Here is a 22,924-nt window from a genome sequence, read left to right on the forward strand (position 1 = left end):
TATCCAGTCTGGCTGGATTTACCCAGCTCCAAACACCCCAAGCCTTAACTAGGCTTGTAGAGCCTGAAGAAGGGAAGGGTCTGGGGAGACCTTAAAGCAGCTTCCAGTGCCTAAAGGAGCCAACATGAAACCTGGTGAGGGGCTTTGGATAAGGGCCTATGTGGACAGAACAAGGAAAAATGGCTCTAAATTGACGGGGGGGGGAGATCAAGATGGAATCCTGGGAAGAAGTTCTTCCCTGTGAGGGGTGGTGAGGCTCTGGCACAGGCTGCCCAGAGAAGCTATGGCTGCCCCAGCCCTGGCACTGTTCAAGGCCAGCTTGGATGTGGCTTGGAGCTATCAGGTTTAGTGGAAGGTGTCCCTGTCCATGGTAGGGGGTTGGAACTGGATGAGCTTTGAGGTTCCTTCCAACCCAAACCAGTCTGAGATGCTGCAATGTCTTGCTTTCTGGAATATATGGCAGCCACTCCCCTGAGCTCAGGTTTGCATCAGATGAGCCATACCTTAGGATTTGCCACCAGCACAGGATGCGTAAGAGGACAGCAGCTGCTCTGCTGGCCCAGAAAGCTCTGCAGGAGTCAGCTACCAGGGAACTCCTGAAGCTGCATTCAAGACATAAGGCAGAGCTAGAGAAAATGACATCCAGAAACTCCCATTTGTGCTGGCAATACCCAGCCAGGTTTTGACCAGCATTTGCTGGCTGCGAGCAGCAGCCGAGCACGAGCACAGTGCCTTGAGGATGGACTGACCGGGCACAGGGTCACTCAGTCCCATGTGTTGTGTCTTTAGGGACAGCCACGATCCTCCAGTTGAAATGCTCACCCTTTGGGCAAAAGATTGACATGTTCACTTCCACGTCAAAAAGATTAAGTTAAGGTGAACTTTGAAACTAAAAACTGTTAGCCCAAGGGTAAAAGCTGTGCAAGAAACCAACAGTTAAAAAGCAGCTTGCAGTTAAACAACTGGTTATTCTAGTGGGGAGAAACTTTCCTCTTCAAGGGAAATATTCCTTCTATATAAATAGAAGTTGCTCATAAGAGCAACCGTGGTCAAACTTCAGACCTCCAGCACTGCCGGGCCTTCCTGTTGACTGTTTACACGCATATCCACAACAGGGTGGAATGGAGATACTTGGTGGCATCCACGGGATTTAGTATCAGCATTTCTGTTCACTTTAAGAAAAGTTTAAATGCCTGCAAGTACTTTCAAAATGTCAGCCTTATTTGTCGTTGCAGAAAGCATCAGGCTCCCAGCAACCCTCTGACATCCTCTTTCATGCTCCAAGATTTGACATTATAAAACAGCTGCTTCAAAAGTTAGTACCATTTTGAAGTTTCATTAACTAGATTTGTTCTTGGTTTCAGCCAGATGAAGCCAGGAGACTACAGGCACCATCCCCTTGTCTACATTTTGTTGTCATTGCTGGTGTTGCAAACAACATCTTTTAGCAGGCTCCAGCCCAGGAAGGCTTTGCCTCATCCACTTCCAAGCTTGGTGAACAAACAAAGACTCTGTGCTCCAGGTGCAAGTGGTGTGGAGACTGGTGTTCTTGGTGGGGCTTTTGGCAAGGAGATCTGATGGATGGATGTTGCTCACACATGATGGACCTGACTTTCAGCAAAGCTGCATTCCAGCTCTGGACAGAACATACCTTCGGCCCTGTTTCCAACACAGCACTCACTGTAGCTGGATTCATGATGTCCCTGCCTGCTCCTCAACACAAGTTCTAATGAAGCGGCAGCGGCTGTTCAGCTGTAACAAATACAGCAGAGTACAAGAGCCAGGGACTGCTCTGGGTTTCAGATTAGGCTTGTTATCCTGTCTCACATACCCATAATTAAATGCTGTGTCAGACACTTCCATACTGACACATGGGAGTGTCAGACACACCACCTAAGGGGATACCAGCCTCCCTCTTCTCCAGGCATTAGTGTTGCTTATGCCACGAACCCCTTATTTCCTTGTAGACAGCAGCCATAGACCATTTTCCCTGGAAGAACCCCTGCACACTTTACATCCCACCAAAATGAGAGGCACAAAGGCACCCATCTGCCCCAGCACTCACCAGTGGGGATTCTTTACTCCCAAACACCGCAAGATGAGCAACGGTGTCCTGCTTTCCCGTCACCTGGACTTCCAGTCTGAACGGGATCTCCACCGAGCTGTGAGGCTGGATAATCCCACGGGGCTCAGGGCTGGAGTACCACACAGAAGCAGCATCCTTATTCTCCTATAAGGGACAGAATCAAACACGACTTCAGAGTGACCTTTGAGGAAACTTTCAACTCTTTAACATCTACCACAACGTCTACACACACACGTCTAAAAATCCCTAGGAGAAAGCAGAAAGGCACAACTCAAGATGCAAGACATGTACGGGTTCAGCATCCTGAGGGGGTCCAAAAGCTGCTGCCTCCACAACCCCCATCCCGTGCTGGCAGCCTCCTTGTAGCAGCTTTTCACAACCCTACAAGTTCTCCTGCATTGAAAGGTTCCTGGAGAGCTTAAGCTGCTTCCTGAAGTAGATATTCAGGTAGCTTCCTGTTCCCAGCTAACCTTTAGGGTTGAATACAAACCAGCAACATCTTAACCAAACCTGTTTTTTCCTTAACAACAAACCCCTAGGTGACACTGGAGGCAAGAGGCGGATGCGATGCCAAACCTGAGGAAGAGCCCAGTAGCAGCCTGGAAGGTTGCTGTTGTTTCACAAGGGTCAGCATCTGCTGATAAGGGACTTTGAGAGAGCATCGTCCAAACGTCAGAGCCGGCTGAAGCACTCACAGCGGGGGAATGACACATCTAGGCAGAGAGATGAGCAAAAGGGAATCAGATTCTGAGAGTGTTGCTTACTCGTTTGCTTCTCAATGAGCACCAAATGGAGGACATGTTTGTCACTGTCAAATACACATTTGATATCCCTACAGTGACAAGCAGCCTTTAATTTCTTTTTATCCAACAACCTCTTGCAGAAGAGGGGCAGGCCCTGAGTCTCAGCATCACAAAAGCTGCTCAGTGCCCAGGCAGAGCACGGTGCCCTGTCCCAGGTCACCTTTGCCCCTCCTTTGCCCCAGGAGGCTTGCAAGGACCCTCTCAATGGCCCCAGCAAGGTGTGAGCTCTGAGGGAGCTTTCCCACCGAGGAGCAGCCCTCGCCAAGGCTCCAGGAACACCAGACTCCAGGGTCTCAGGGAAAACACCGCTGTGTCCCTGCCTGAAATCCAGCCCTTTACCCCAGCAATGCAGGGTGCAGGCCACCACCTGCCCTGCGCCGTGAGCCATAACCCTCTCCCAGGCCCTGTGGCTGCTCATCATGGACTGCTTGCCATGCGCTGTTCTTCTCCTGTCTAGCTGGGTAGAACTAGCTCATTGAGCAATGCTCCTTCTTTGGAGCTGAACCCAGCCAGCTCTGTGCAAGGCAGCACCACTTGCTTGTGGCAGATGCACAGGGAAAGAAAATGGGCTGCAAGGGAAGCACTGGTACCTGGCTCTGACGGGCAGTGATAACACCTCTCTGCCAACACCATCCACATCTACCACCAGGGCCACCTTGTATCTCTTCACAGTGTTGGAGCACAGGGTGACCTGGAAGACAAGAGCATCAAATACTTCAGCACTCCCAAAACCCGTCATCCATACACAGTGCCCTCCAGATCTCATTCCACAGCAAGGAAAGGGAGGATTTAGTAGATATTAGGAAGGTGAGATATCAGGAAGAAGTTCTTCCCTGTGCAGGTGCTGAGGCCCTGGCACAGGGTGCCCAGAGAAGCTGCGGCTGCCCCATCCCTGGCCTTGTTCAAGTCTAGTTTGGATGTGCCTTGGAGGAACCTCGTCTGGTGCAAGGTGTCCCTGCCCATGGCAGGGGCCTGGAACTGGATGAGCTGTAAGCTCCCTTCCAACCCAAAACAGGATAGGAGTCTATGATGTTTGCTTATAATTCTTCTGCTGGTTCACGCATAGAGCACAGTCTCTGGCAGTAACAGAAGTCTTTGGACAATATCTGAATTACTGAATACACTTTGGGGTTGCCAGGGCAGATGTAGAGCCCAACACTAGTGCACATCTCTTGCTGCCATGATGCTCAGAGCCAGCAGTGCTAAAGCCCCTCAACCTCACCGAAGCTCCAGCTCCACCTCTGAAGCACGCAGGGCTGGACTCTTCCCGTACCTGGATATCCATGTCTCCCTTGAAGCAGATGGTCCCTGTGAAGGGCCTGACAGTAAATCCAGCTGGCTTCTTGGCACCTCGGGCTCGCTTTCTCCACGATGCACCAGTGCTGTCTGACACCTGAGCAAAACTGGTCACACTGGGTGCTCCCGAGCCGTCCCCAGGAATGCGAAGGTTGAAGCTGAAGGGCACCGAGGAAGTGTTAGTGAGGCGGCAGCACAGGGTGCGAGGAAAGCCTGGAAATAAGGACACAACAGGAGTTTAGTATCCCGTCATTCCTGGGGTGGACATCCTGCTGTGACAGAACTGCGCTTGGAGTTTGCCTCCTCTCAATGGCAATTACAGCTGATTGAGAACCTCTGTGGGGAAGTCGTCGTCACTTAAGTTCCCTTTTACGCTTGTCACGCAGAAATGCCCACTCTGTGTGATGCTCAACACCACAAGTGTTTCTTGCTAACTGTGAGGAGCTCTCACCTCCCCCAAACCAGCACCAATTCATTCCCGACGGTGACGGTGCATCCAGAACATTTACTCTGAAAAGTCAATCCAGAAAAGTCCCTGTCAACTCCACAAACACTCCCGCAGTTTTCAAGAGGTAAAAGCAGTATGTTGTCATCAAAGAGATGGTCCAGGAAAGGAAAGCAAGGATGAAATTGGGAGCCACAGCATGATGCAGAGCACTCTAAAGCAGTTTCTCCAGACAGGAACCTTGATGCATCTCCTGGTTTGGGACAGCCAAGAGTGAGCCTGGGCCAGCTCACAGCCCACTTCACTGGAGGCAAACCTGGTGCTTGCTCAAGAACAAGCAGGACCTGTGTCTCACTCTCCCGAAGGAGGGGGGACACACAGCCATGCTGCACACTGGCTTTCATTGCCCCACAAAGGCTGACATGGCTTCAGCTTTGGTACTTGCTTTCCATAATGGAAGCCACTGACACAATCACAGCTCATCTGGGGGTTGAGTTCACATTTAAACTTTAGACCATCTCAGCGAGAAGTCCTCTGTGAGACTGAGATGGAGAACCAGAATCTGCGTCTCAGTGGAGATGCTCTGGGTGCACAGCCACCAGCTCTGCCGGCAGAGCTGGGCTTTGGGTGGGGAAGGAGGAGCCCATGCCTGAAGTCATGGCTGCCCCATGCAGAGCTACTGCTTGGCCATGTTACCTGGGAGCTGCCAACGACTTGGCCTTGCAGCACTGATTGATTTCTCACGCTAATGATCAGGTGGGGAAATGGTGCCCTTGCCTCACAACAGCAAAATTCACCCAGGGCACCTACAACGGGCCTTCAACTGCCTTCCCCAGTCATCTGGACTGACTGTGAGGGACACCAGAGAACACCGACTTCCTACTCCTTAGCTTCTATTTGAACCATTCGATTGGCTCTGTGCCATTCTACCTGGTTCTGTTTGATCTCACGATGGCAAAATACTGCCTACCAGCTGGCAGTCCTGGTTTTGACATGCAGAAGGTGGCTATGGAGGAACACAAGTGACAATGCTCTCCTGGCCAAGTGCTCCATTTGGGTAAGGCTCAGACCTCCCACCCTGCAGCCCAAGCCCAGGGCACACTCACCAAAGGAGACTTCACCGAAGCGGAGGGATGATACATCGAAATGAAACGTCGGCCCGATGACACAGCCACTGTGAGGACAAAGGCAGAGGAGACATTGCCTTGGTTAAAGAGAACTGCAAAGCCTTCAGCTTTCCTTACCGTTCTGGTGGGTAAAAGCCAGCCTGAGAACCTCAGCAGCTTTCAAATCAACCCCTCACCCTCATGCTCAGCACAGCAGCCAGGTGGACAGGAGGCAGCCAAAGCAAAGTGGTCAGCAGCCCATAGCTGCTGGTGGGGCTTGGGGCACAGTGTCATGCAGGGTATGCCCCCAAGTTGCTGATGGCCTGATGAAGGACACCAAACAAGTGATGGCTGCGTGCCGCAGTTTCCCGATCTGTAATGTGTTGGACATGGGGTGTCCCCAGTAAAGCAGAGTCAATGTAACTATGCTTCCCAGCCACAGGTTTCCTGCTTTGGCATTTCTTAGCTGGAACTGCTCTTTCCATGGAGTACAGGAACACCTTTCTCAGAAGATCTTGATCCATGCAATCGTTACGGGGACAGGACTTTGAGACATGAAGCCAGGGGAGCCCCAAACATCTCTTGACAACAGCAGCAACAATTCAACACAGTGGACAGTTGAATCTCGGAGGAAAGCATCAGCTTATCGCCAGTGCACCAGCTGACACATCCAAGAGCAACACGTCTTAAACCACCCAACACAGAACTGTAAAATCATCTACGTTGGAAAAGACCTTTAAGATCATCAAGTCCAACTGTCACCCAGCACTGCCAAGGCCACCATTAAACCACGTCACTAAGGGCCTCATCTACATGTCTTCAAGGGATGGTGACTCCACCACTGCCTGGGGCAGACTGTTCCAGTGCCTGACCACTCTTTCGGGGAGAAACTGCTCCTAACATCCAGTCTAAAACTGCCCTGCGCAGATTGAGGCTGTTTCCTCTTGTCCTTTCCCTTGTTACTTGGGAGAAGAGATCAGCCACCTCCTGGATCCATCCTCCTTTCAAGTAGTTGCAGGGATAATGAAACCTGAACCCACCACATCACCTCACCTGCCCTTAAGGCTTTAAGGCTCCAAACTCCAGGACTCACCAACACCCACTTGAATCACCACGTGAAGCTGCACAACACCCGTTAATTTATTTCATGGTTGATGCTAACCAATGCCAGCTCTGCCTCTCAGTTGAAAATCAAGGACCACAGCAAACTGTGTGTTCAATCCAAACTACTGCATGGCTCCCTCTTGCTGACAATTACACTTCATTTGACGCTGCAGTCACAAGGAGTCAGGGTCAAACTGGAATCAAGGGTAGTTTGGGCTCTTAGTGTGGGAATGCCAGGATGAGAGCCAAGATCAAGACCTCAGACAAGCCTTTTCTTTCTCTGCTCCATCAGCAAATGAGGTAGGTGGGAGATGATTACCCAGAGACAGCTACAAATGTGACCACCAAGCTCTTAGAACCCTCCTCACCTCACAGTCAGTGTCAGAGGCTCAGGGGATGCCTTCACACACTGAACTGGAATTCTTCTGTGAACTGGCCCAGGACAGTGGCACTGAAGGAGATCCAGATGACCTGATGCTCAAAAGGCAAAAGCATGCCCTCCTGGGGGGCAAAAATAAAGCAGGAGCCCAGAGCTCTCTCTGGATAGACCATGCTGAAGGGAGTCTCAATAACTCCTGTGTTGAGCAGGAGCATCTGCAGCAGCAGCAAGAAAGCAACATGGAAATACATGAGGAATCCTCCTTGCTTACAGAAGGCTCACTTCTTTTCTGTTTTAGCAATTAACATCTGTAAAAGGCAGAAGAGGCTGAGTGCTGCTGCCAAATACAACAGGACAAGTTCTGCCTTGGGGTTTTTTTCATGCAAAGCAGGGATAACTTCACACAAACAGAGCCACTCTGGGCTTATTCCCCTGACACAGAGCAGTCCACTTGACCTGCAGTGCCAAGGACCTGCTCAGCATCACTGAGTCGATTCAGACCCATCCCACAGCTCCATGAGGCTCACTGCTGCCCAGGAGCCATCTGGATCCACCCCGTGCCCTGCGACCCATCCTGCTCATCCTGTAGCTGTGGCTTGAGCCAACAAACACCTTCCCGATGCTCAGCTGGTCACAGCTGAGTTTGACCTGGGGCCCGACGCCTTCCCCGCTGATGCACAGGGGCAGCCTGCTCTCATGGCCTGTGGAGGGAAATCTCTGTGAGTGCAATTCCTTCTGCTACCTGGCAGTTTCCAGGTTGTCTCAGTGCTGCTGCCGGTCCCTGGCCTGCATGGAACCAGCTCTAGATGCTCCAGGAGAAGATATGGGACCCATGTCGTCCCTCAAGAGATATGTCTTGGGGCTGGTTTCTCATTTCTAACCAACCCCCTGGTCTGGTGTCTCAGAGAACCACAGACTGGTTTCTGTTAGAAATGACCTCAAGATCATCCGGTTCCAACCCCTTGCCATGGATAGGGACACCTTCCACTAGACCAGGTTGCTCCAAGTCCCGTCCAGCCCAAACTTGACCATTGCCAGGGATGAAGCAACTTCCTTGGGCAGCCTGTTCCAGTGCCTCACCACTCTCACAGGAAAGAATTTCTTCTGTATATCTAAACTAAATCTCCCCTGTTTAAGCTCGAACCCATCACCCCCTGTCTTATCTCTCCAATCCCTGATGAAGAGTCTCTCTCCAGTCATGGAAAACCAGCCTTCTCATTGAGCAGATCACATAAGCCATAAATGTACTGCTAACGTGTACATCCCTTGGTGCAAAGGCAACCAAGACTTCAAGGCTTACAGCTAAACTCCAAGGTGTGTCCTTTCCCTTAAATTTGCTACAGATGACAGATCACAAGATCTTCAGTCTGAAATCTGCTCTCAGCCACTGAAGAAGCCTAAGGTGCCTGAATCCTGGCTCAAATTTTGGATGAGGTCTCACTGCCATCCCATTCTACTCTGCACACAAAGCAAGCAGCACGAGGAGGAGGAGAGAGCCACGCAACAAAGACTCATCTTGGAGGTAAATGGTCTACAGGGGCCTGGTGCTCCTTCACTAAAGCTGTGTTGCAAATGCTGCCAAACCCATGGCAGGAAAGCTTATTCCTTCACTGCTCTGTCTCTTCTGGGATCAGGAAGCCAGAGCCCTGGTCTCGGACAGGAGACCACCAGGAACAACAGGGACATCGTCACGTGCCAGCACTGCCCTGTTGAGCCCTCCAGAACTACATGAAATCTGAGTGGGCTGGAAGAGTTTGTATCTCCTCTGTGGGAACAGGAGAAGAAGGAAGAAGCTGTACCTGAGATGTCACAGTAGACCGCCTCTTGGTAGACTCTGGCTTCTTTGGGCTTAAAGATCACATTGATTTCAAGTGAAGAATTTGGCAAGATATCTCCCTCCTGAAACAGAAGTGACAGCAAACCATTTATCTTCAAACATCACATTCTTTTTTTCCACTGTAAGCCTTTTTTAAGCCACTTTTTTTCCTGTAAGCCTTTATTTTGAGCATCAGCAAAGAGCAAGGAGCAAGCAACACCTGTCAACAGAATTTACAGGAGGGCTTGGAAGCAGCTGCAGAAACACCTTCCAAAGTCCCTTGCCTTTACTGGCACCCGGAAGGGGCATTTTGTTACCCTCAGAAGAGACTGAGCTCTTGCTCAGGGATATAAGTCTGTGCCACGCTACCAGTTTCTGCAACTGTCTGCTGCTTCCTCAGGGTCTTCTCTCTCTGCTGCTCTCCCAGAGGATCCTGGCACTGGTGCTCAGTCCCAGGAAGCCTTGTCACACATTTCAGGAGGCATCCCTGGTTTCTATAGCCTCTCACTTCCTGCAGCTGGTTTAAGCAAAGGCACCTCTTACAGCCCTTCAGCCCCTAGCATTACAAAGACAGTTGACATAAGTAGCTACACCTCTGGCAACTGTAATAATGCTCTACAGGAATTAAATACTTAGTTTACAAAAGCAGATAAAAAGAACAGTCATTTTCCTCTCAGCACAGCCAGGCCTTGATTCCACTCTGCTGTTGGGTGTTCTCAGGAATTCGTCCAGAACAGCCTTGAACTGAGGGGAGCCTCCAGCACTCCTGCAGCATAAATATTCGCTAGCTACGGTTCTTCCCACTGACACAGCACTTACAGCTTAGAGGACAGCCCCACAAAAATTAAAGAGCTAGAACATGAGAACTTATTGGCCTGCAGCTGCAAGTAACTCCCTAATGCACAACCTGCTCTGAGTCAGGAGAACACGGGGAAGGACAGGTAGAGAAGAACTCTGTCAAACACCAACCGACAGTAACTGGAAAAGTCTGAAAGAATAAAGTCACTTGGATTCTTCTCTAAACCTAGAGAAACTCTCCATGTGGGACAGGAGACACTGCCCATGACACAAAGCCCTTGCTGTCCCGGCCTCCTCCCATTCCTGCATCCCCATTCCTCTTGCCAGGGCAGCTGGAGCTGGCTCAGTGCCTCAAGGCATCTGTCTGATTCTGCATTTGATCCTGGCCCCAGATAACCCAAACTCAACATCACAACAGTAAGCTGCCACTGCACCAAAAAGTACAGCTTCAGCAAGAACCTGGAGAACACTGCAAAGGTGCATCTCAAACAGTGAGGAGTGCAAAGGAGTCCTGGCAGGGTTACTCAGAGTGGCCAAGTCCCTGGGGGCATGATTTGCTCCATACCAAGACCACACTGATTGCTGGGAGCATTCTGTACACACTCTTTAACTAGTGCAGGAGGGAGCTTAGAGCTTTGGGCACATGCCATTTCTTCCTTTACAGGCTAATCAGAGGAGGGTGCAGCACACAAACCCCCTTGCCAGGGATGATATCTTGCCATGTACCAAGCACCACGAAGCCATCCAGTGATGCATCACGATCCTCACAAGGCACACATCTCCACACATCCAAGGTGCTGATGGGTCCCAAGGCACAGCAGATTAATCTCTTCTAAGGCATCTGAGGAAGAACCTGTCCCAGCAGTTAACAGGGTCAGGTCTCTTGAGCTCCTGATAGGAAATCACCATCCAGCGGGATTCAGTGTATTGGGGTGGAAATGTCTGGCAGTCCATCCACAGAGACATTCCCTGGATTGGCAGTGAAGCTATAAGCCAGAGCGCTTGACTCTGATAACGGAAGGCCAGGAGAAATCATCACTTAATCCTACTATTATTATCCTATCCATCCTACTGTTCCATGGCCAAACCACATTCTTTAAAGACAGAACTATACTGGGAAACCATTCGTCACTTCTCCCTTCATTACTGCTCTAAGTCAGACTATAAAAGCAGAACGTTATTTCTCTCAGGAAATTAAAATAGGCTGTCCAAGAGGTTCTTCACATGCCTGCTACTCCCCAGGAAAAAGAACTGCTGGATAAAAGGATGTGCTTCATCGCCCACCCTTGCACACTGCTGATACATGCGGATGAGCCTCGGGACACCTCAGGAGCCAGCGCTCTGCCCAGGAGAGCAGGTCCTCTATAGGATGGCAGCTGAGGCAAAGTACAGAAAACTACCATGCATGCTACCTAGGACAGCAGTGAAGCTCTGCAGTGCTCTCAACACGACACTGCAACACTCCTGGCTTCACGTCAGGCTCAGGCTGCAACCGGCAGGGGGCCTAAAACTGACGGTGGCTGCATGATGACACAGCGCAAACCCCTCAGCTCTTGTACCCTGGCTTTGCTGCAGCATGAAGCAACGTTACACAGGGAGGGGATGGCACACCACGACTCACAGCTACAGAAGTGATCCCTTTGCAAGAGCCAACGCTAAATACACACAGATCCTATCGCTCCTTCCTCAGCCCCTAAATGGTGAGAATCTGTGAGACCCCCACCAGGCTGCATAAGAAGAAGCTGGCCTTGAAAAGCTGCCCACCACCAGCTGGGGTTGGCCAAGTCACTTGCTTTGCTTTGCAGAGGTGGAAGGGGAGCCACGGAAACCAAGCCAGTGTTCACAGCAGACAAAACCCAAAGACAGAGCTGGCAAAGGCAGTACCGAAATGACATCCAGAGCGCATCCTGTTAGTTCAGGGCACTCACGAGAAAGGCAGTGCCAAAGCCAACATCTGCCTCTTTCCAGAAATAATTCTCAGCTCCCACTGGAAATGGGGCCTCTGCCAAAGCCTGAAGGGCTCTGCAAGATCCTCTCGTTTGGATGGGGACCAGCTTGGCTCCTAGCTGAGGTGGAGATTTGCAGGAGCAAACAACACCACTACCTCCTGGCTCAGCCTCTGGACCAACAACAGCAGCAGTTTCATAACCTGGATGTCTGGAAGATCACCTCCACCAGCTCAAAGTTAGCACATGGCACTGAGGAGTCACTGACAGGCAATCACAGGGCATGGTGGCTTGTCAAGGTCAGTGCCAGGGTAATAAATCCTTGTCCTCCCTTTCCTCTGGTTTCCATTTCCAAGGAGTCAGCTCCCATGTGCCGCAATGTGACCCACAGCTAAGCTGTGGTGGGGAGGATGCAGCACAAAACAAGGACTTTGTCCTGTGGTAGCCACCTGAGCTTCCATCACAGCTGCTTCTGCTGACATCTCGTGGGTATTTGCAGAAAGAAATTAAATACAATGCGAGATGTGCTGGGAAAGTCAGAGCTGCACAACAGCTCCTTCCCCACGGGCCTGGAAGCTGCTCCAAATGTTCCTGGTCACATGGCAAGTCCCAGAGCACTGCCTCCTCTCTCCTGTTCTGATCTGCAGCCAGGACTTAACCCTAGACACACTGAAGTGACCTGCTGCAGCTTCTGCAGACAGCAACACCTGAAACACAGGCAGCTGATGCTCCACTTAGCAAAGCTTCTGCACAAGCCCTGGAAAGCCATCGTGCTCAGAAAGCACTTCCAACACCACTATCCCTCCACCAGCTTCCTAACCTCTGCAAGCAATTACTTCCTCCAGTCACTTGTCACCAGGGTTTGATGATTTCTAGAGGGTGCTCCCAGAAACCACAGGCAATAGGTGCCAAGGAGACAGCAGCCGCTTCTGGCCAGGAGATCCGAGGCAGCATGGTCCCACCTCTGGGGGGGCCTCCCCAGCAGATTCAAGGGCAGTGGCGTTGGTCCAAGCTCAAAGTTACAGGGCCATCGACAGACAACACACTGTGGAAGTCAGTGGCAGGGGATTTTCAGATTCTACGTGTGTAAAAGAGGAGAAACTATTGTCAATTGGAGTAAAGACACTCACATGCCAGGGGGAAGGCAGACACCAGCAAGACTCTCAATGGGAAAAGGACTGTTCCATAAATAATGGAATTCATGGAAATCAAGAGACTGATAACACTGCACAAGACAGCAGGGGAGAGACTCGTGTAGGAGCCTGCTTTGATTCAGCCCTAGAGCAAACTGTGTAACAGGAACACAGCCATTTAGGAAAGGTTTCCACTCACAGCTTGGGGCCAAGCTACGCTTCACGTCTCTACATCATCCCATGTTGATGTTGGATAGGAGTCAGCCAGATTTCCAGACCTCCCCTTAATGCACCTCAGGAGCTCAAGAGCAGGTTAAGCTCATTGTGGAGACACAGTGACTGTAATGAGGCTGGAGCCCTGGGCAGACTCTAGAACCAGCTCTGACACACGGCAGGATGCTCTGAATGCTCAGCTGAGCAGCTCCTGCTCTCCCGGTATCCCTGCTGATCTGACACAGTCTCTTGGTCACATCGTGCTGCTGCCAGTTACAGTGGTGGGAAACCGCACTTGTGCTGGCATTGGTGGCTCTCAGCCTTATATGGGCTGCAGGAGCAACCAAGAAGAGAACAGCAGCCCCTTCCTCGGAAAACAAACTAAAAAACAAAATAAACTAGTTTCACGCACTGTAAAAGAAAGAGGAGGTTGGGATTATTCCAGGCTTTACTCCAAGATGAGAAGGGATGCTGCACTCCTCAGACAGCAGGTATTCTTCATCTCAGACCATACAAACACTCAGAACAACAGCTCTGGCTGACTGAAGGACATGGGGGTTTTGCTTGCATCACCAGGAAAGTGAGCAGTTTTCTCTACCTATCTGCAGTAGAACTCAAAAAGCCTGTTTAAACCTGCCAGCCTTGTGTCCAGGCTCACAGACAACACTGGAAGGGAGACTCAGATGTGGTATACATCCAGGTTTTAGGAAGGGATTGCTGCTCCCATGATTAAACTTGGGCTCAATTTGGCCCCCTTGCCACAGGGAACCATTTAATTCTGCAGGTCAGTATGTGAACTAACAGTGCACCAATGCCCTTTCTTCACCCCTATGCGCTACATGGAAATGTGTCCTTACAGAGAATAAGTGATACCTCTGAACAGTGTGAGGACACTCACAAAGTGCCCTTAACTCACAGCCCTTGCAGCAGAGCCCAGCCTGGGGTCAGCTCTTGCTGCTGTTCAGAAATGCTTTCTGCCACAAGCGCCCCCAGCCTCACCAGAAACCTGATGTCTCCTCTCTTGGCAAATCAAGCAGCTGACACGGGATCTGCCAAGGGACCTCATTCAGAGATGAGGAGGAGGAGGAGCAGGAAGGGAGGTTCTCAGCCACCACTTACCATGGGCACAATGGTGAAAACATCATGGCAGAAAGGCATGGAGTCTCCCTGCACCTCTGTCTCCTGGTTCTGGGAGGTGCAGATGGGAAGGGAAGGGAAGGGTGTTCTCCGAGAGGGGGGACCACCCCATGCTCCTTAGGAACATCACCCAGCTTGCCCTCTTCCTGCCTCTGCAGCCTGCGCCATGGGAGAGACAAACCAAGCAGATCATTGAATAAGCAGCAGATCTGCAGAGCCTGTCGTGTCAGTGCACGAGCAGCAAAGCACCTGGGGAGGAAGAGCAGCAGCTCAGCACGGGGCTGAGCCTGAGGCACAGGCTCCCACATGGATCCCATTATTCCCCTCATTCCCAGCACAGCAGGGAGTTTTACTCCTCACTGACAAGCTAACAAGAGGTTTCTGAAAGCTGGCAGCCCTCAAGAAAAAGCCTCCTGCACTGGGAGGGGAGAAGCAACTGGGTTTCATCTGCACATTACCAGCATCACACTTTTGCCCTTCCATTTTGCACCCACAGGGATGAGGAGACAGTATCCACACTGCCTTCCACCAGAGGATCCCAGTGTACTTCCAAAGCAAATCAATGGATTTGGGCATCCCATCTCTTCAGTGACATGAATGAGTTTCTGTGCATGAAAACAGAGGTGCCAAGAGAGGAAGGGACTTTGCCCAGCATCACCCAGTAGTCAGGACCAGCATATCGGAATGGAAACCCCAGCCTGAGCCTTGAACCACCTCATCTTTTCCCTCATTTTGGCCTCCTCTGCAGAGCTGTGATGCAGTTAACCTCTCCCTTTATTGGTGGCTGCAGCAGAAATCATTCTAGTGTTTAAAGATCACAAGCGGGAGATGAGAGGGCAGCACTGCTGCAGAACGGTTGCTCCTTGCTGGCACACTGCTGTCCCCCCTTCAGGCTCCAGTCCCCTGGCCATGAAGAACCAGCAGGTGACAGCACTGGGGGACCAGGGGAAGGCTCCATGTGCAGCAAATCAACGCAATGGCATATGAACGATCACCACCCAGCTAAATCCAAACACAAAGACAAAGGGAACAGGCAAGGACGTTACTTGCTGCACACACATAGAGCCTCACGCACATGCTGTGCGTGAGGAGGGCTTCCACACACTGGGATGAGCAGCCCTCAACTCAAGCTCCATCAGCAAGCCACAATTACACCCCTTTGGGTGTAATTTTGAGTGCTGCAGGAGGGACACGTTCTAATGAGCCATGTCTTTTGAGGTCACATCCCAACACAGGCTCCTGCACAGCCTCCTCTCAGGAGAAGGTCCTCTCTCCTCTGAGATCTCAAAAGCTTCTCTGACAGCAGGACAGTGGCCTTGGAGCTATGACCATACCCAAGGCTGTGGGTAAGGAAGAACAAAGCGTCGTGCTCAGAGTCTAGGACAGAGACTGGCATGAGAGCAATCTCATATGTAAAAAACTAGGTTGAAGTGAACTGTGGGGAAAGCTGGTGGCTTCTGAGGGAACAGAGGATCACCCAGGGCCCAGTCCAAGACAGGGAGGTGGGGACAGATGCTAAAGAAATGGTCCAGGGAAGTATCAAGGGAAGGTCACGAGATTTTCTTTTAACTCAGTGAGTTTGCACAGAACTCACACACTGTGTGATTAAAAACAGACAACTGTGGAAAGCTCGTTCTGGCCTTCAAGGCATTTCTGACCTAATTACACTGAGCTTGATGTGCTCAAAGCCCTTGAAAAGTGCTGCAGTTCAAGGCAGTTTCCTGATCAGCTCTGGATTCAGACTAACTCCTGTATACCTGCACCCATCTGAGCTGAAAAGTTGCACAAGGATTCCCCAAGTCACATAAGCTTTTAAGTGTCATTTCCAATTCATCCTCCCAGACTGTGTTTCTCTGCTGCCTGAAATGGGAATTTCAAAGCTTCACCAGAGACACCCTTGGAAGAAGGTGCCCCATCTCTCACCACCAGGACAACACAGGTTGCTGAATCCCAAAAGCACTTCCAAGTCCTGGCTGCCCTCCCTTCCTTGCAGAGCCCTCCCCCTCCACATCTGCCCAGCTTATGAGGAAGGGGAGAAACACCTTGTTGGGCCAGAAACCAGGACACTGAAAGGCAATTCCTCAGCCTACAGCAAGATGGCCTTCACCTTCTGGCCCAACCAAGCACTCTACCCTGCATGTGACTGGAAAAGGAGCCTGCCAGCTTACCAAAGAAGAAACTGCTTGAGTATCACAATAGTTGTGCCACCTGCAGCTCTTCAGTGCTGCTGCTCAGTGCAGTCCCAGGTCACGAGTACTGACCCCTCCTTCCTCAGCCTCATGGACCCTCCATAGTTCATGGATCTCTGAACTCAATAGTTGCGGCTCCCAAATGTGAATTTGCCCTCTGAGGCAATCCAGTGATTGCAGTCAACCTTCTCTCCCCAAAACATCATCCTCAGCTGTAGCACGGCTGGGACTGGAATGACAAGGGCTAAGCTCCACGCTGTGCATGGGTTCATGTGCCCTAATCCATTCAAAAGCCCCAGCAGCCCTCTGAGGCCACATGTTAGTTTTCCCCTGGGGCATCTATCTTTCTGAGATGAGTCTCTCCAACAAACCTCAGCTTCTGCCGCTCCTCCTCTTCCTGATCAACAAAACGCTTCCACTGGAAGTGGGCCGTGATGGCACTCTCACTGTGGATCACCAGGGATCTTTGGTTTGACAGCGTGAGGGAAGTCTTCTCAAGTGTCAAGGAGCTCTTGTCAAGCCTGATGTTGACATTTACAGCTGTTCCACAAAGGCTTTTGTGAACATCTTCACCTGGAACAAAGCAAACGTAAGTCTCGGCTCATCTCACTTGCTGATGAAAGTACAAGGAACAGAGCAATCTGCAGGCAACAGAAGAAAGAGCCGCAGCTTTGAGCTGCATCAGCAGTTCTCCGGATCAGGACATTTATCATATCTTGACAGCTGCACACAGTACAGCATGAGGATGTCCTGGCACCACCTTAGGCACCTTATTTTGAGGGGTGTTTGTGGAGATTTATCCCCAGGGTGACAGCATTTACAGTGAGACAGCCTTTACAGCCTTTGGGCTGCCATCCCACTCAGGTCACAGGGAATTCTACACCCAAGTCACTCAGTGACGCTGAGGAGCATCATCTCAGTCAGCCCTTGCGCAGGGTCTCCTGCAGGCAGGAGATGCCCCCAGTGTCGTGTCATCCTCATCTCCTGGTCCTGAAATATTGGGCATAGCTCTTACCTCAGAACCCAAGCTGGAGCATTTAAAATGAAGTGGAGAAGGGCAGAAAGAACAATGGAAAGTACAGAGCAGCTTCTGTGCTGAGCTCTGCACTCAACAGGGTGCTACTGGGCCCTCGGATCCCTCTGCCAACTCCTCCTTTTGCTCCTGCTACCACCACAGCCAAGTGCCTTGCCACTGCCAGCACATTCTTCCTTGTCAAACGTGCTGCTGTTACCACTTCACCACTGCAGAACCGAGTCCCTTCACTAGGGTAAGTGTCCTGTGGAAAGCTGGAGACGTCCAGCACCAGAGCAACACGCACAGCATCACAGCCATTTTGAAGTGTTTCTCCAAGGTGGCGTTCACAACCTACCTTCAGATACCATTACACCCACGCATTACTGACTCCAGCCCTAGCAGCAGCTTGTTCATAAACCTCACCACTAAATAACTGCTGCTAACAAGGGGGTTTCTACAGAATCATTCCCAGGCTACAGCAAAGCTCAGAGCACCCTAATGGCTACCGCTGGCACAGTTACTGCTCCTCATGGTCACAAGTCCTCAGCATGGCCCAGCTCTCAGCAGAGCACCCACTGTACCCATGCAGCACATCACAAGAAGAGAGTCTCTACCTCAAAGGCCTTGCCAGGAACTGTAACACAATAGATTGGGATGAAAAGCAATGACCAGTCAGGAGAGCTCTATGGGACAGGTTGCAGGCTCTTCAGACAGCTCTCTTGCACGTTAGAAGCCATCCCCTTTTCAATCAGGCTCCTTGCTATGCATCCTTCTGCAATGGAGCACGTAAAATATTTGCCATCACCCCCTCTGCACCATGCTTAGGAAGATCTGCCTGCCTTGTTACAGGCTGAAATATTCCAGCACAGAATATCTGGCAGCCAGCATGGAAGCTTTGCTCTACCCAGCGTGAAGGAGCCTTGCAGAAGGGATTCAACAGGACAATGAAGCCATCAGATGATGACAGCGCAGACACCACTCTGTTTGGAAGGACACACAGAGGGTGCACCACGTGCTTACCTGTATCATAGTGAACAATCATGGGACTGGAATAAACACCGGTCTTTGGTGGGTGAAATTCCACTGTGACTTCCATCGCTTCTCCAACACCAAGAGTCCCAATGGAGGGATTCACAGAGAAAGGGCTGCAACACAAACAGAGAGATCAGGACTGCATGGGAGATCTGGGCCCTCCGTTAATTTTGCAGTCTAGCTCACTTCAGCTCACTTGTGCAAGCAAGGAGCAAGCAAACCACAGTCGGCACAAGAAAACCAGAATATCCAGGATCAGAAACAGAGCGGGTGACTCTCCCTGCTGAAGAGAACCAGACTTCAGAAGATCCAGTGGGATAACAGGACCTCAGCCCCCCACACTCTGCACCCAGTTCTCAGCTCTTCACCTCTGCACACATGCAATCCAGTTACTCAGAACTCTACTTTTTTGTGTAGTTCACTTCAAACTTTTGTAATGCTTCCCATTTCTTTATTGCAAATCGGGTATGAAAATGTTCATTGCTGAAGTTCGGGAACTCTTAAAACCTTGTCAAGGAGTTCTCAACACACGCTCTGTCACCTAATAGAGTAGTTGGCAAGTGCATTGCAAATAGATGCTAGACTTCACTGGGTATTTATTGTGGTGACAACTAGGCCTGGAAATCCCAGAAGGAAACTGTACAGTGATTTACAAGTTCCTGCCCATGTAGCTCCCTCCACAGGGAAAAGCAGCAGCCAGCTTAAATAGCATCCTAGAAGCCTTGCCAGCCTTTGGCAGAAGCTTCTCTCAGACCCTCGTGTTTCACAGGAGACGAGTTTAAAGTCTTCTTCTGAATCCCATTTCCTGGAGAAGAAACTGAAGCAGCTCAGGTGCACCAAGTCAGACACAGCAGGTCTTTACTGTGTTCTTAACCTCAGCTCCTACGCTGAGACCTCTGGGACCAAGTGACTCAACTCCCAGCCAACTGAACCGGCTGCCTTGCGGATGAAGTGTCAAAAACACATTACCCTCTCCAGTTCAGCAAACTGGAAAACCAGTGACTGGCTTCTGAGACCAACAGGAACAGGACAGGCTGGCTGCAACACAGCTCACCTCAGGCATTTGATGAGGGGACCATCAGAGTACCATGAACCTGTGGCTTCCCAGAGAACGGGTGTACTTGGCTGACGTAAGTAACCATTCCAGAAGGTTATTCGTGATCACAAGGGTGCAAACCAGCTACTCAGCTACTTCAGCCCTCTCCAGGAAATGTGGGAGAAAAACAGCTCCAGGAAAAAAAGGCCCCCAACCCTTTGCAAATGCACCAGGCACTTGAAGCATCTTTCAGCTGTGTCCTCCTTAGCTTTCTGGTTTGGGCTGTAGTCCACTTCTGAAGCCACTGCCTCCTCCTCTCCTCTTCAGAGCTCATTCTACTTAGGCATGTTTGGTCCCAGGCACCAGACCAAGCCCATGGGAAAACAAAGTCCCCAGACCACACACTCTTATTGCCAGGGCCTCCATAGCAATTGCTTTGATCTATGATCTCTGCTTGCTAATATAGACACAGCTGCTGATAAATTCTTCAGTGCCTCTCACCAGCTCATTGTTTGCCCATTTCTTGATGCTGCATTTGGCCTCCGTGACCTGAGCCTCTCAAGCTGTCCTCTGCCATGCAGCACCTTCTGCAGCAGTCAAGCTGCCTTCCTACCTTGGCTCTTCCAATCTAACAGCATCAGACCTGCAAGATGCTGCATTGGAGACACCACCGCACTGTAAAACTTGCTTGCAGAGCTTTCTCAAAACATTGTAAGCAATGGCAAATCCCACAGGTCCTGCCCATGTCCAGCACCTCAGATGCTCTGCCTCCTTTCTCTCACTGTTTACAACTCCATGACCATGCAACAGCGCCTGCACAAGAGATGAGCTCCTTTACCTCAGAGTGGTGATGCTGTAGCAAGCCTCCCGCTTCCCCACGTTGCGCACCAGCAGAGTTTTCTGAGTGCTGAACCTGACTGGACAGTCGGAGAAGTTCAGCTGCTCAGGGGAGTCCAGGGTGGCTCGGGCACCTATGGCTCGGATAGGCACAAAGAACTTCTCCCTCTCTGTGATGATGATAAGCTCATCAAAATAATCCTGCAGGGAAAGAAACAATCTCAGCACAGTCCGTTCAGCACCATGCCCATGGCTGTTTTCTGTGACTCTCACAGTAGCATTCCATAATGCACTCACACTTTCTACCTTCATGGCCTTTCGTTACACATTATTTCACAAGCGGGGGCAGTCAGGCAGATCCTCTTTACTTTTCTATAGGCACGCTGCTTGAGGATAGGACAGAGTATTCAACTACATTTAAGCAGCAAACAGAAGATGAGTAAAAGGCCATGCAGAGACAGCAGACTCAGCCCTAAAGCCAACAGACATTACATTAAATATTCCACCACGGAAGGAGAAAACAGCCTGAAACAGGCAAGAGCCTCCAGCCTATGGGAGCACAACCTTCATGACCAGGAAAGAGTCTCCCTCAGGTCTAGATCCAGTGCAACCCCACTGAACCCAGCCCAGTTCTTCAAAACCCACACCAGATGCCTGCTTTGGAATCCAGCCCTGCAGGTTCACCTTCCCCTCAAGGCACTATCTCTCAGGACCTTCAGTCTCACCTTGTTCTCATCAGGTCTGAAAAGGATACAGCACATTGAAGACATGCCTGGTGCTACCTTATAGTCCTCATCACTCGGGCTGATCAACTCGAAGTAAGGAGAGTTCCCCAGGATGATGTTCAGCAGACGAGGAACCTGCAGGGAAGACACAGAACTATGATTTTGTCGCTTGTGTGAACATGAGAAGGGACCAGGACAGGCCATGTGACACCCTTCCTTACCACCTTTCCAAAACACTTTGAGCTCTGAAGGTACACGCACCTAACACACAAGGGTGGACTTGAATCCCTTCTGCTGAGCTACATAGCCACAGGACAGAGGCAGCAGGAACAACACGCCCTGCTGTGAAGGAAGCAGGAAGGAGATGCAGTACCTCAAGTCATCTGTGTATTCAACAAGCCCAAAGAACATGCTTGCTTCTGCCTGCACACATCCATGTAATCATGCCTCTGGAGGGGGAATGTATTACCTGAAGGCAAACCAGCGTGTGTTATACGGGGGGGGGGGAAGTCACTCCTGACACACCAGGGTGGAGTGGGGTGGTCAAGCTGCAGTGCTAGTCATGGGGGTGGACCAGCAAGAGAAGGAGACCACAAACACTCTGGCCTTCCTGAGAATAAAAGCCTACCTCAAGAGCAAAAGGATGAGCACAGGAAGACAAAAGAGCAACCCCAGGAAGAAGCAGATGGCGAAGATAATTTAAAGGGGGCTGCAAAGCAGCAAGGGAGATCCATAATGCAAGGAAAGGCTGGTGCAGAGATGTGAACACCCAACGTGCCTGGATGATGGAAAGCCAGACAACCCCCCCAGGCTGTGCCTATCAATTATGGTCCTCCAAGGCACTTTCTGCTTTGAGATATGTGACCAGCACTGCCTCACATTGTGGCTTCATTACTGAAAGCCACCCTGAGCTCTCTGGAGGCTCTTGCAGCCAGGCCTCTGCCAGTGCAGGAGAGCCACATTTCTGGGTATCCCTCCTCATAGCCAGCCCTTCCTGCAGGCATCCTGCTGCAAGTGTCTGTCCTTTGGGATACCACTGGCACGGAGACAGCAAACAGGCATTCTGTAGCACACAGGCAGCAACCCCCCAGCACCCAATCTCAGCTCAGAAAGTATAACAAGGAGTGTTTGAATGACAGGCAGCTCCACTGATGAACACACGAGGCTTGGACAAGTGGAGGTTCATTCTGCACCCCTGCCCCAAGCCTGATAACCCATGGCCAAGGCAGCCCTGAACGCTCTCAACACCCTTTGCTCCCAGCAATGCCCTGGGGCAGCAAGCTCCAGGAGCCCACTTCCCACTGCAGCCACACTTTCTGGTCGCCAAGTCCCTTGGCACATGAGCCCAGCTGGCAAAGATCTTCAGCAAGAGCCACCCAGGACACCTCTGAGGGTGGTGAGGAGCAGCCTGAAGACAGGAAAGCAATTCGACAGCAAGCAGGCAAGAGCACTAAGCATAGAGTGAAGCACTTCCGTACTGGAGTGATTCCAGAGCACCTATTGGGCTCAATTACACTTTGCCTCTCTTACACTTTGCTGCTAGCTGCACTTCTAGGGAGCAGACAACCTCAGCTACCATGCAGGATACATCAGGAGGATTCAGAGGAGTCTGGGAAACTCCTGAGACAGAGCACAATGTTCCTTTTCTCCAGGTCATGGCCAAAACCCAGCAAAATTAGAACATAATAAACTCTCTTGGGATTATCATCGCTATCTTTGTGCATTTAAATATGCCAAGGGTTTTCCTTAGAGCTGATCTTCCTTTTACACGAGGGCTGTCCAATGCCTGAGGTCGTACTAGCTTCACAACTAATTCATTTGGGTAAAA

General features: G+C 50.8%; 1 protein-coding gene across 1 annotated transcript in view; it reads right to left on the reverse strand.

The window, feature by feature from the left end:
• Nucleotides 1–22,924, reverse strand: part of LOC133224436 (hydrocephalus-inducing protein homolog) — a gene marked incomplete at its 3' end in the record, with an annotated part of 53,979 nt that overhangs the window by 27,322 nt on the left and 3,733 nt on the right. Inside the window, 17 exon segments of the mRNA XM_061375916.1 lie at nt 2,066–2,230; nt 2,663–2,704; nt 2,706–2,799; nt 3,480–3,580; nt 4,163–4,398; nt 5,737–5,804; nt 7,209–7,246; nt 7,249–7,437; nt 7,805–7,920; nt 9,019–9,118; nt 14,245–14,322; nt 14,325–14,421; nt 15,496–15,510; nt 16,823–17,024; nt 18,487–18,611; nt 20,373–20,572; nt 21,097–21,231. Of these exon segments, the coding sequence (XP_061231900.1) occupies nt 2,066–2,230; nt 2,663–2,704; nt 2,706–2,799; nt 3,480–3,580; nt 4,163–4,398; nt 5,737–5,804; nt 7,209–7,246; nt 7,249–7,437; nt 7,805–7,920; nt 9,019–9,118; nt 14,245–14,322; nt 14,325–14,421; nt 15,496–15,510; nt 16,823–17,024; nt 18,487–18,611; nt 20,373–20,572; nt 21,097–21,231 (2,001 nt within the window).

The sequence above is a fragment of the Neopsephotus bourkii genome, unplaced genomic scaffold (assembly GCF_033783945.1).
Source record: "Neopsephotus bourkii isolate Nb327-2 ecotype Australia unplaced genomic scaffold, CSIRO-AGI_Nbou_v1 NB_1680, whole genome shotgun sequence".
Lineage (NCBI taxonomy): Eukaryota > Metazoa > Chordata > Aves > Psittaciformes > Psittacidae > Neopsephotus > Neopsephotus bourkii.